General features: G+C 32.7%; 2 protein-coding genes across 6 annotated transcripts; both read right to left on the bottom strand.

The window, feature by feature from the left end:
• Nucleotides 1–1,062: 1,062 nt before the first annotated feature.
• On the bottom strand, nucleotides 1,063–4,534 carry LOC122277678 (40S ribosomal protein S14-3-like). Its single transcript, XM_043087768.1, has 6 exons — nucleotides 4,377–4,534; nucleotides 3,144–3,263; nucleotides 3,014–3,059; nucleotides 2,082–2,167; nucleotides 1,672–1,801; nucleotides 1,063–1,388 (listed from the first exon to the last, which is right to left on the bottom strand). Exons 1-6 carry the CDS (start codon nucleotides 4,377–4,379, stop codon nucleotides 1,321–1,323), a joined length of 453 nt encoding a protein of 150 aa, XP_042943702.1. The 5' UTR covers nucleotides 4,380–4,534; the 3' UTR covers nucleotides 1,063–1,320.
• Nucleotides 4,535–5,874: 1,340 nt separating this feature from the next.
• Nucleotides 5,875–12,484, bottom strand: LOC122277556 (phospho-N-acetylmuramoyl-pentapeptide-transferase homolog). Of its 5 annotated transcripts, XR_006229030.1 has the most exons (10): nucleotides 12,043–12,479; nucleotides 11,785–11,859; nucleotides 11,385–11,602; nucleotides 10,633–11,083; nucleotides 10,450–10,514; nucleotides 9,539–9,732; nucleotides 8,727–8,935; nucleotides 8,209–8,340; nucleotides 6,486–6,693; nucleotides 5,875–6,246 (listed from the first exon to the last, which is right to left on the bottom strand). XR_006229030.1 is itself a non-coding variant. In XM_043087578.1 (9 exons), the coding sequence occupies exons 1-9, from the start codon at nucleotides 12,172–12,174 to the stop codon at nucleotides 6,208–6,210; spliced, it is 1,515 nt and encodes a 504-aa protein (XP_042943512.1). In that variant the 5' UTR covers nucleotides 12,175–12,479; the 3' UTR covers nucleotides 5,879–6,207. The 5 variants fall into 5 exon arrangements, 4 of the variants coding, with proteins under 4 accessions (XP_042943512.1, XP_042943513.1, XP_042943510.1 ...); XM_043087578.1 differs by lacking the exon at nucleotides 6,486–6,693 and having other exon boundaries at nucleotides 5,879–6,246; XM_043087579.1 differs by lacking the exon at nucleotides 5,875–6,246 and having other exon boundaries at nucleotides 6,379–6,693; nucleotides 8,727–8,905; nucleotides 12,043–12,484.
• Between the last annotated feature and the right edge of the window lie 593 nt (nucleotides 12,485–13,077).

Below are 13,077 nucleotides of genomic sequence, written 5' to 3'. Positions count from 1 at the left end.
TAGATCTTGAGGTAGTGGAACTCTTAGCAATGTTCAAAGGACTCCAATTCTGTTTGCAACTTGGCATTTCTCATCTTATCTTAGGAGTTATTCTACATACAACTGTGAAATGCGTAACTGCCGCATAATCATTTTGAAAAAGAGTGGAATCCACTATTAAAAAATTAATTTTTTTCATGTAAATCTCATATTTTATTCACTTTTTTTAAAATGATTACGCTGCAATTGCATAACTTACTGTTGCAAATATCTTTTCTCTTATCCTAGAGAGTGATTGCTTGACGATGATTAAGGCTCTCCAAGAAGAAATAGCAACATCCTACACAATTTTATTTCATCTATTGCAGTAAACACAAGGCGTAATAAAAGGAGGTTTAATGTTTGTAATGTCCAACATGTCCATACTAGGTAATGAGGCTGCTCATGATTTGGCTCGTTATGCTTCACATGTAAATGATGTAGCTATGTGAAATGCAGCTACTCATATGCCTATCTCCCAAGCTGTTTGGGTGGATAAGAATTATTTGAGATTCTAAATTTTAAATTTTCCTATCCCTAAAAAATAAAAAGAAAGATTTTCTACACATAAACCTACATACCACACTTTTTTTATTATTATTATTTTTAATTTTTTTTTAAGAAATTTGAATTTATTTTTCTTAAATTAATTAAATTCGTTTACTTATTATATATATACATTTGGTAAAAAAAAGTGTGATGCATGGACTCATGTTTCGAGTTAAAAAAAAATATATATTGAGAAGTTCGGGATATACATATATATATATATATATTAAAGAAATGCTAATAGAATTAATTTTATTGATGGGTTTGGATTGCCATAGAAAAATGCAAGGACCCTTCATAATTTTTTAAATTTCCAACAAAATTAGAATAAATCAATCCAAGACCATTGTAATCTTTTCAACTTTTAGGCAGAGAGCCTCGAGATTCAACATCAGGGGTTTGAGCTTGAGATAACACAAAAGTGGAGCACATAAGCTGGAATTGTAGCTGATACAACTACAATGGCAGGCAGAGGCAGCTATCTGGGAAATTGGATTTAAGTGAAATAAATAGTGCAATATATCATAATTATAATTAGCGCAATATAAAGAGCCATAAATCACAATCTCAAGTCTAATAGAGAGGTTTCCAAATAAGCCTAAAAATGAATCTTTGGCAAATCCCATATTTGTAGAATTACAAAATAGTTTCAAAATTGGGTAGCATTGTCGCTAATTTCAGAAGTCTGCCATTTCTGATGGAAACCACGAGTGCAAGAATAAGGGCAGCTGTAACAGAATAAGAACAGCAAACTCAGAGCCTTCTTCCTCTTCTACCACCCTTTCTACGGGTGCTGTCACTAGGAATTGGAGTAACATCCTCTGAAACACAAAGTAAAATTAAAGTTAAATCATCACAAACACACTGGAAAATGAACTACAAAACAAAGTTTCAAACCAAAAAGTAAACCTGAAATGCAATAACAACCGGCACTCCTATTGCCATATCTTGCTATTATTTACTGAATTAATTTTTTTTTGGATGATTTAAACTTCATCCCTAAAATAATAGCTTAGCGTCTTATGTTATCATTTTATAACATTCTGTCCATTCAATTCGAACACAAAACAGTGGAAATTGCCTTCATGGAAACAAAAACCTCACCTATCCGTCCAATTTTCATTCCAGAACGAGCAAGAGCACGAAGAGCAGACTGTGCCCCAGGACCAGGTGTTTTTGTCTTGTTCCCACCAGTAGCACGGAGCTTGATATGCAGAGCCGTGATGCCAAGTTCCTGCTTTATAAAAACTTCAAAGTTTATATCACAAGGGATAAAATGGAAACTTAGCAATTTGAGAGAAGATAATGGTACTATTTCATAAAGATGGAAGGTGGAAAAGGCCAAGACCTATCACAAAATGTTCAAATAACATGCAGCAAATACATATTTGTTTTTAAAATAAAACAGAGAAAGGGAACATTTTGACCAAAATAGATAAATGATGCTCTTTCAAAGATACATAAAGAGCATTGAGCACTCAGTTTCAGAGTACAAATAGAATTTGGACAAAGACCTTGCATCTCTGAGCAACATCCTGTGCTGCAAGCATGGCAGCATATGGAGAAGACTCGTCTCTGTCAGCCTTCACCTTCATCCCACCTGTATTTCAAAATGTAGATTACATAACAAACTATATAGCAGTTGTCTATCCAAAATGCAATTGATTATTCAGTCATCTGTCATCAAACACTATTACAGGAATGCAGGTGTGGAGATTCTCTTAAGCACATTAACGGCATATAAAGAGGATCTCAAAAAAAATTCAAGTGTTTGAAAAAAACTCCTACAATTAGGAATTTAGGCCCTGTTTGGATGGCAAAAATGTTTCATCTCATCTCACCATTACAACTTTCCCAAATTCCCGCACAAAATATAATAAACAGTTCAACTTTTTCAAACCCCAAAACAATAATAATATTTTTTTTATCGGTCCAAAACAATAATAATATTAAAAATAATATTCTAACAATATTTTATTCAACTTTTAACTTTCATCTAAAACCATCTCATCTCACTATCTAAACCGCACCTTAGGCTTATAAATTGGTGCAGAGATTCTCTTAAGCACATTAACGGCATATAAAGAGGATCTCACCAAAAATTCAAGTGCTCGAAAAGAACTCCTACAATTAGGAATTGACTTAAGCTTATAAGTTCAGAAATTAGTTCATGATGCAGTCCAAAGCCACCAAAAGAAAATATTTTCATACATCAGATTAAAAGTGTGTAGGAAAGCATACTATATATATATATATAAAATAAAAATAAAAATAAAAAACTCAATGCTGCACCAACTACAAACCAATGAGCATATATAATTTTTAGGAGGAAGAATAAACACAGTTAACAGATGCAAAGCAATGCCATGATATGTACCTCTGGTCCAAAATTTTTGAATGAAATAATGGATTTTGTATAAAACTACAAAACAGATGGTGTACATACCAGTAATGCGAACAAGTGTTTCTCTGCCTGACAGATCGGTCACATGCTACAATCAAATAAAAAGTTCACTTTCTGCCATACTCCAAGAAATTATAATTGCATGAGCACCAATCAAACATGTTACACTTACAATGAATGTATCATTAAAGGATGCATAAACATGGGCGACACCAAAAACATGTTCTCCTTCTCTTACAGCGGGTCCAAGTGTGACATTTTCTTCCTTTGGCTCCCTAGTCTTCTTCCTCGACTATAATCCATCATTACAAAACATTTGAAGCCAAGAGGAGTCAGAAATCCAGCAATCTTGCAAGCCTAATGATAAATCTGATATATCTAACACAAAAAACTTTTTAATAAGTATATCTAACCCAAATAATTATATGTTTCATAGCAGCTCCGATTCTCAAGCGATGGGTCACAGTATGCTACAAACAGAGCCAATCCACTAAAGTTTGACATCTAATATTGGGTCAAGTTACCAGCTTAAGCCTATTCAAAACTCAAGAAAACTGAGACAAGGGAATGGGTAATGAACTTTACTCTCCTCTGAACAAAAAAATAAAGGGTAAATTTGCACAAAAAGAAGGTAAAGATCTGTTTGCTATCATTGTAAATAACTAAACTACACATTGCCCCCAAAAAGAAAACGAAATGCCCAAGAAACAGATTCTATTGATTGTAAAACAGATTGTAAAACAAGTTCTCCAAGCTTCATCTGCACATTGAAATGGAGTAGTCTAGGAGGTTTTAGCCATACTTGACATGCTCAAAACAAGTTCTATTAAAGTGAATCCGATAAATAATATTTGTTTCAGTGGCTAGATATATAGTACATTTATTAAGAGAATATTACAGAAAGGAATGCACAAACGTTGAAGGTATAAATAACTAGACAAGCGTTCTCAGATCTTTATTGTATGGAAAGTAAAATATACTATTTAAGAAATGTATTTACACAAAAATTACAGGGATTCACTTTAAAAAGAGAAAGAAAAAGAAAAATTACAATGCCCAACGCCCAAATCAAATCGAGGTGACAAACCTTATTCTATCTAACACAACATCTACTATTATTGACTGAAAATCAGCTGTAGATATAAAACTACGAAAATTTTATAGATTGTCTATTTAAAATGCGAATCAATTTCCCAATCTACGCAAAGAAAAAACAAGGCTTTAGTCCTGAAGAAGCCAAAGAGCTTCTAGATCTGAGAAGAAACGACACTTAAACTACGGTTTGCGGTTCGAAGGTTTCACATGCAATCTAAGCGCAGAAAGAAGGTGATGACTTTGGAAAGCAAACGACGTAATAAGAACACGATATGCATGAGAGCAGAGAATATATTCAAGAGTAGCCTACCATGGCTTGGATGTTATGAAATTAAGAACTCTAGGGCTTCGGAAGATGCTCCGGTACTTCGTTTGGCTGCGAAAACCTCTGGACTCCTGGAAGTGAAAGAGTACGAGACGGTGGGACGGCGTCAGATTTATATGAGGATCAGGGTAGGGTTTTGTTGGAACGAAAGTAAATTGAGATCAGATTTACAGAAATACCCTTCTGCTTTTTCCTTTTTTGTCGTATTATTAAGTTTGTTATATACAAACAAATTCATATATTAATCTACATATAAATATTAATTTATTTATATTTAAAATTTAAATTAATAATTTTTTAATAAAATTTACTTTTTGACAATTCACATTAGATTGATGTACATATTAATATGAGTTATACTTGCAACTAGATTTTTTCCATATTATTAATAGGCATCTTTGAGTTTGGTATATTTTATTTTTAAGTTTTATTACGTACAAATAAAGTCGCGCACTAATCTGCATACCAATACTAATTCCTTTATATTCAAAATTTAAATCTGCACTATTTTTAATAAAATCTACTTTTTAATCAATCATATTAAATTATTATATATATTAATGTGCTGTTATGATTGCAACTAAAATTTTCCATTATTTTTTCATACCATTTTAGTTTGTAACTACTAACTATTTTAAATTTAGGTACCTATTGCACCATTTTTTTAAAGTGCTATTCCACCATTTTTTTCCTATAAATGAGAGGGATTTGTCGTTATAAAGTCTTATATACTTTCTTTTAACAAAATAGATAAATCTAAAATTTACATTAAAAAATTATTTTTTAATAACCAATCTCATTTTTTTTCAAAAAAAAGAAAATATACAGAACTTAAACATTCAAATTGTATAAAGCATTACTAGATAAATTATCTGTAAAAATAATTTTTAAAAATATAATAGGTCATATAGTAATTTCCTTTTTCTCAAATAAAGTGGCAACACATAATAGCCTTGCGATAGAATAGCTTGATTTGGTTATCACGATGAGATGAGACTTATCTTATATAATTATTATAATATTTTTAAATTTTTATACTAAATATAATAAATAATTCAATTTTTTTAAATTTTAAAACAAAAATTATATTAATACAATTTGAGATCTTACTTTCTTTACATTTAATTTATTAAAATATTTATTAAAATTGATAATAGCAGGATATCAAATTGAATAATTGAGTCTTAGAATATTTCAGAGTTTTGTAAATAGTTTGAATTAAGATGTTTTATTGCGTTTTGAGAAGTAAAAGAGAAAATAGTTAATAAATATATTAAAAAATATATTTGAATATTATTTTTATTTTAAAATTTGAGAAATTATATTTTTTTATATTTTGTTTGTAAGTTTAGAAAAGTTATATTAGTTTTATGTTTAGATAATAATTAGATAGTTCTTGGATAAATAAGTTGAAAATCTAAAATTGAAAAATATTTTGTATTTAAGTAGTGTTTATTTCTTAACTTTTAGCCACCGCACGTGTAAAAATAAAACCAAATTTAATTGTTATTGTACAATGAGCAAATCTTTATTTTATTATTTTACTATAACTCTCTCTCTCTCTCTCTCCTCTGGATATTTCCATAACCAACTACCATCAGTTTTATTTCCCTCAAATTCTTTCCTCCATTTTCACTTCTTTTCTTCTTTTCGTCATTCCGCCTTGTGAAAGTGAATGATTCTTTTCTTCCTTTCGTCATTCCGCCTTGTGAAAGTGAAGGAGGATCATTTACACCAGGGAAGCCACCGCACCACCTGCATGGTCCCTCCCTGTCTTTGTCGTATTTCATCTTTCTCCCACTCTTTCAAACAAAATCTAGCCTCTCTCTCTCTCAGATGGCACTCGATAGCAACTCTGTAAATTAATCTCCACCAAATTGTTTATATAAAAAAAGAATAAAATCAGGCAAATCCATTTCATAAAAGATTGAGAAAAGTGAAGAAAAACTAGAATAAAACAAATAAATGCAAATGAAAAAAAAATAGTGAGCCAAAGAAAAGGAAAAATATATCATACGAATCTGCATTTCCGTGACAAACCCAGAAACAAGTTTCACAAAAATAGAGGGAGTGGGAGGGAAAAGATAGATTTACTTGTCATTGTTGTAATCCATTCCAGTATCAGCAGCCACCAAATAAAAATTCACACAGCCTTCTACCTCTGTACGACCACAAGTGGCCGTTACCAAGAGATCGATTTGTTCACATACCCACGCTCTCACTATATTTCAAGCTACACTGTCTGTTGCTTAAGATTGTGCCGTTTGGGGAGCAAGAAAAAGTGCCCACTCTCTCTCTCTCTCTAAGAAACAACAAACGAGGACGACAAGCATATGAGCTTAAAAAAATTAAAACTACAAAGCATATGAACTTAAAATAAAAACTTAAAAAAACAAAAAAACTACAAAGCATACGAGCTTAAAAAGATAGTTTGATTCGAAAATAGAGTACGTATAGTTGTTGGATAGAATAAAACTTGAAAATTAAAGATATAGTTGGATGAAAAATATATAAATTTGACTTGTAATTAAGACTTTATTTATATAGAATTTTAAATGGGTTTAATTAGACATTTGTGGTTAAACGACAATTGAAAAAATATAATTTTTTAATCCATAATTTAATTAGAAGATGATTACTAATCAACATATAATAAGTAGAATAGTAAAATATGATAAAATAAAATAAAATAATAATTAAAAAAATTAAATATTTTTTAAATTATTAATTACTCATTACTATATAATAAATAAATAATCTAATATAGAGATTTGATGCTAATAGTTAAAGTCAAATTTATTTTATATTATTTTATTATTATATAATTAAAAAAATAGCTATTTCAATGTGGAGACTTATGTAAATGGAATAGCAAAAATCTAAATTTATCTTACATTCATCAAAATTGTCATTTATATATGCATAATCCATTAACAATGTTCTTAGAAATGAAATTATAAGAAGTTTTAAGAATACCTCATTACCCGACAAGCCCTTAAACTTAACTTGAATAATTGAGTCTCAAGCTCAACACTTATGAGTATTAGGCTACATGTTGAGTTGAGCTATTTATGAATAATAATGAGTTGAGATGATAAAATAAATTTTGTAAAACCCACCTAAAATGAGTTTGGATATATTTAAATGTTAAAATGAGTTAAAATGCATTTATAGAAAGTTGAAAAAGGTTATTGATCCAAGATGTAAAGACATATTGAGTTGAAAAATATTGTAGATATCATGTGTATAGAGGTCTTGAATTAAATGTCGTTTAATGATTTAAGAGTTGTGTGTTTAGATGTGGGCTAGGCTTAAATTTAAACTCAACTCATTTGAGTTGAGATGAGTCCATGTTTCAAACAAGGCCTTAAAAGTTTTCAACTTTAAGAAGTAGAAAAAACAAAAATAGACCGTAAACTTGCAATTTTAAACATAAAAAATTCTAACATTTTTAATAAATGAGATTCACATTGGCTGGTTGTAAAATATGATATAACACATATGTGCTAATATCATTTTTTCTCACATTGATTGGTGGAATAATGAGTTATAAACTAATTGTATGAGTATGATTATTCTGCACTCTATTACCCTCTAGCTAGCTTGCATTTTTCAAAGCAGACGAGCTAAAAAGGATGGCACCTCCGCACTTAGGAAACAGAGCTTCAAATCGAAGTAAAGAAGCATAAAGAATAAACAAAGAACTATGGCTTTGGTGACCCTAACTATCAGAAAATTGATGGAAAAACATGATTGTGAGATGTTATGCCGAAATAAGACCCACATAGGCAGCAAATAATGCCAATATGGAGGATACCACGTATGCGCCTGCGACAATGATTGGTTCCTCGATCCCACATAACTCAAGGTGATGATGAAGGGGAGCCATTCGGAATGTACAGCGCCCAGCTGCCCACAAACATTTGGTCGTCTTGAAAAAATACAATACCTATGACACAAGTATAATCAGTTATCAGACCAGGAAATTGCACTTTCTGAAGATCACAATTGCCATGCTAAGCTACAATTCATCACACACCCATATGCATGCATGGGTTTGTACATTCAGATGTATACCAAATAATTGGGTGTAGCCAACATGAATCCTACCCAACAAGTTGTGCAGCAATACGTGAATTAATTTTCAATTTTTCACCAATCAGGTCTATCAAAAGTCATTTTGTAGGCGATACAATTAAAGGGGGGAACAGTGACCAAGGATACAAAATGTAGTCGAAGCAGCGGAAAACTTGCTTAAATGTGGCGGTTCCGAGATGAATGATAGAGTATTTAGTTACTTAAATGGACGAGATAGATGCAACCAAGATAACATACCTGTATGATAACTGTTGATGCCTCCATGACAAATATTCCAGACGAAATAAACAATGGAAAGAACATTCCAGTACAACCAGCCATTGCAGCCAATGCTCCACCAAGTGCCAAGGAGCCAGTGTCCCCCATAAATACAGATGCTCTGTATCGGTTGTGCAAAAGAAAACCAACGCAGGCTCCTGCCATTGATGCCCCAAATATAGCAAGGTCTGGTTTAGGATGCAAAACAAGAGTTATCATTAAAGAAGTATCGAGAAGAGGCTAGGTTTATAATTCTACTTAGTCAGCATATTATGGAGACCAAATTTTCAATGTCACAGTAATATTCTCCACCAGCAAGATGCAACTGTAGAATATGATGGGTCTAAAATTTGTTATTCATAAGGTAGATCCAGTTCTGAGGTGCAAGCATAGTGATGAAAATGAAGCCAAATTGCGAAAAGATTTTTTTTTTCTAGGTAACAAATTCCAAATAGATATTTGGACCTCCAATGTGGCTATAAAGATTTGAGTAAAGTAAAATACGATTGAGCATGCAAGTCAAAAACCGCAAGTAAAAAAATATGAAGTATTAAGAGATCTTTAGAAAATGATGAATTGTATGATAGTCTCAAGAGGATAGGAAAACAGCATAAACATATTGACAAGAAAAACAGGACAGTAACAAGATATATCAGCTCAACAGTGTTCCTACTGGATACATTCAGTTCAAACAGAAACCACAAAACACAAATAAAATAATGAAATATTCTGCATATTAATACAGATACCCCCTTAAATTTATGTCATTAGCTAACAACATCCATACTAACCAGAACATATTGGAAGCACTGCGATTGACATTCCTATAAAAGCCAATGCAGCAGTCCCTCCAGCCAGTCCGTCGAGACCATCTGTTAAGTTAACCCCATTTCCCATGGACACAAAACTTAATGAAGTCAACAATAGATAACATCTTCCCAGGTACACAAGTCCTACTGGTCCCGGTAGAGGAAGCAACATTTTTCTGTCACAAGAAAAAACGAATGATGAACCTTCAATGCAAATTCTAATGGAAGCAGCTACCTCATAGATATGCAGGAACCAAGTGTCTGAGCACAGTATTCACCATTAGATGCATATCCTCCATTAATTAATGAAAATGATATGATAAATGCATGGCATCAATCTAACCCACAATCCGTTGGCATAACTAGATCAAACAAATCTTTAACAGCTTGGTGAGAATTCTGAAGAATTAAAACTTGAATATCAAGTAAATGATTTATTACTTCTAGGATGATAGAGAAATTGTACACGTAAAGGTACAATGATAGATGGCAAACAGTAAATGAAGATATGTCCAGTAGGTCATCTATCATGGCTGATATTGCTTGAACTACTAAGAAATCCAGCAATATATTATTTTTTGTAAATTGTTAATAGTTCTAAAAAAACTTGCTTACTTTCATTTTTTCTTTGCTCACTCCCCCTCCCCGGTAGAAACAAAAAAGAAAAAAGCCTTCTTTGCCAACCTCTGTTTCTTAATGTGAAAATTAAATCACATTTGAGCCATATTTAATTAGATCATCAAATATTCAAGTATCAAAAAATATTTAAAGAAGTGAAAATCTTTAAAGAAATAACAGAAGTTGACATTGTCTTGTAAGTTTGTCATCATGAGAATAGACATGTGAGTTACCCTCAGAAAAATGTTGATCAGATTAGTTACAAGAAGCTATACATGCTGTAAGGTGACGATATACTCGTGGTATCCAACCAAAATGAAAACCAGGTCCCAACAGCTACCTGTACAGTATCCCAATTTAAAAATTATTAGCAAGATTGTTAGGAATTAACAACTAACTCAAATAACAATAAGCATATTATAATCAAGAAGAAAAGCAATCGGTGAAAAAAGCTTCACCTGCAACAAAATTTTTGTCCATGCCGATAAGCCACTATTTTGATTCTTGCTGACACTTAAGATATCAGCAAGTAGCCCAATTGCAGCAAAGGCTAGAGTTGCTGTTGCTGCTCCAGACACTTCAGTGGAAGAAAAACCAGCAATGAATCCGGCAACAGTTACACCTATAGGAACAAAAAATAATCCACCCATTGTGGGAGTTCTCTTTTTTAAGGAGTGCTTAGCAGGCCCTTCTTTTTCGATTATTTGATGAATTCTGAACCTATACAGTAATGGAACACAAACATAGCCTGCACAAGAGACTAGAATGGCTGATATAAGAAAAGGGCGGGTCAAGTAAAAGGTTTCTAAAGGCAGCCTAACTATCCGCCATGCACACCAATCCACGAATAACAGAAGCACCATCAAGAAGATTATGAGTCCAATATTGATTAAAACCCCAAGTTTAATCCTGCAATTATAGCGTGCAAAAGACCGAGATCAAAAGGAAGAAACCGTATCTATCATTGATACCAAAAAAAAAAAAAAAAGGAAGGAGAAGCCACATGATTTACAAACTACAATTATGACTACTCAAATAGAACCCAAGAGCACAAGCCAATAACGGGAGGGGACGGGATGCGCAGAATTTACAAGAACTCAGTCTTTAAAAGAAGATTGAGCAGTTAACAATAATCATAAAAGAATCCCCAAAAAAAAAAAATGAGGACACAAATAAAGCTTATTATAACCAGAATAGCCGGCATACTTGCCTGCGTTTCCTGCGGCTTCTCCCGAGCATTGCAAACCGGTGGGCAGTCGCTGAAAAGGCCTCATCAGTCGACACAAGGACTTTAGGCATATCATCGTCGGCTACTGGATATAGCATAGTTTCTGCGTCGCTCTCTTCACCTTCACTGGATGAGAGCACGTATCCAGCTGTCCCATCCATGTCGCTCCCGTCATCAAGGGATGGTATGTCGACAGAATCCTATCAAGCAAAGCAAAAAGAATGAATTCATTTAGGATTTTTTTTTTTTTTATAAGTAAGAAGAATTTATTAATCCACATATTAGGGACAGCCCAAGTACAGAGGAAGTACACATTTAGGAAACTGAAACAAGCTAATTAATCCCAAAAATTAGCCTATAGTATCAGAGCTTAAAAGAATACCCCATCGAAGGCCTTAAATCGAACAAGACTGCGTCGTAAGCAGCACCCAGATGTTTGAACAATCGGCGCATTTAACTACACGAAAAGAAAAAGGTAACAAACCAAGGCAATGATGACGAAAAGCAAAAGAAAGCTCTGTTTGATTGCTCAACGAAAAAGAATCGCTCCTAACAAAATTTTCAGTGAACCGAACATTGGCATAAACAAAAACATAATTAGCCAAAGCAGCTTTGAAAAAGAGCGAAAAAAAAAAATTACCTTGAGATCATGGGGAAAAAGTAAAGCGGATCGAATGCGAGAGGGCGCGCAAAGAGGAGCAGGTTTCGGCAACCGGGAAAAGCGTAGGCGATGGAAATGGGTAAGCTTCAGAGGATGAGAATGAGAGTGCATGGCTACGGAGACAGAGAGAAAGATATAGAGGGCGTAAAAAGGAAGAAGCAAAGGCACGGATCAGATGTCGGAGGCGAGGTTAGTAAGCGAAAGGCGGCCATTAAAAGGAAGAAATGGGAGAGATGGAGGGGGCAGAGTCTATTCGGAGTTTTCTTTTATAGCATTTAAAGACTGAATTCAGTTTGCATTTTCACGGTTGTGAAAGGGCAAGACAGAAACGAAGGAAGCAAGCAAGTGGACGTTGGAAAGCGGCACCGCACCGGTTTGCTTCGGCATTGTCGCCAAGGCGATTTATACACGCGCCATGAGCGTGACTTTATGGTTTAGGTGGCAGGCACTCGTAACTTTTTGAGTTTTGAGCATCTTCGTTTGACGTTTTGTGTCTTTCTCTGGTTCTTGTAGTCTATGTTTTGTTTCTACAGCTCATCTCAAGCACACTTTGTTTTATAACTACTCTCAACTTATTTTATTTAATTATTATAATTTTTTTAAAATTTTATATAAAATAAAATAAACAATTTAATCTTTTTAAATATCAAAATAAAAAAATATTATAATAATATTTTATTCAACTTTTAACTTTAATTTTAACTTAACTTATCTCATCTCATCTGCAAAAACAAACAAGGGCGTTTAGACAGTGAGATGATATCAAATATTTTATAGATAGTAATAAAAACGTAATAATAAAATATTAAATAATAATAAAAGTAATAAAAAGTAAGTTAAAAGTAAGGATAATGAATACACTCTACTACCCAAATGGAGCCTGTTGTGTTTTATAAGTGAAGTAATCTGAGAATACTTTATTACTAACAGTTCATTATTATTCATAAACTATTATCTATTTTTTCACTACTTTTTTTATCACTATTCACTACTTTTTCATTATTATTCATAGAT

This window comes from Carya illinoinensis, chromosome 9 (genome assembly GCF_018687715.1).
Source record: "Carya illinoinensis cultivar Pawnee chromosome 9, C.illinoinensisPawnee_v1, whole genome shotgun sequence".
Taxonomy (NCBI): Eukaryota; Viridiplantae; Streptophyta; class Magnoliopsida; order Fagales; family Juglandaceae; genus Carya; species Carya illinoinensis.
The sequence above is the reverse complement of the archived record's forward strand: the minus strand, read 5'-3'. Positions and strand labels throughout refer to the sequence as shown.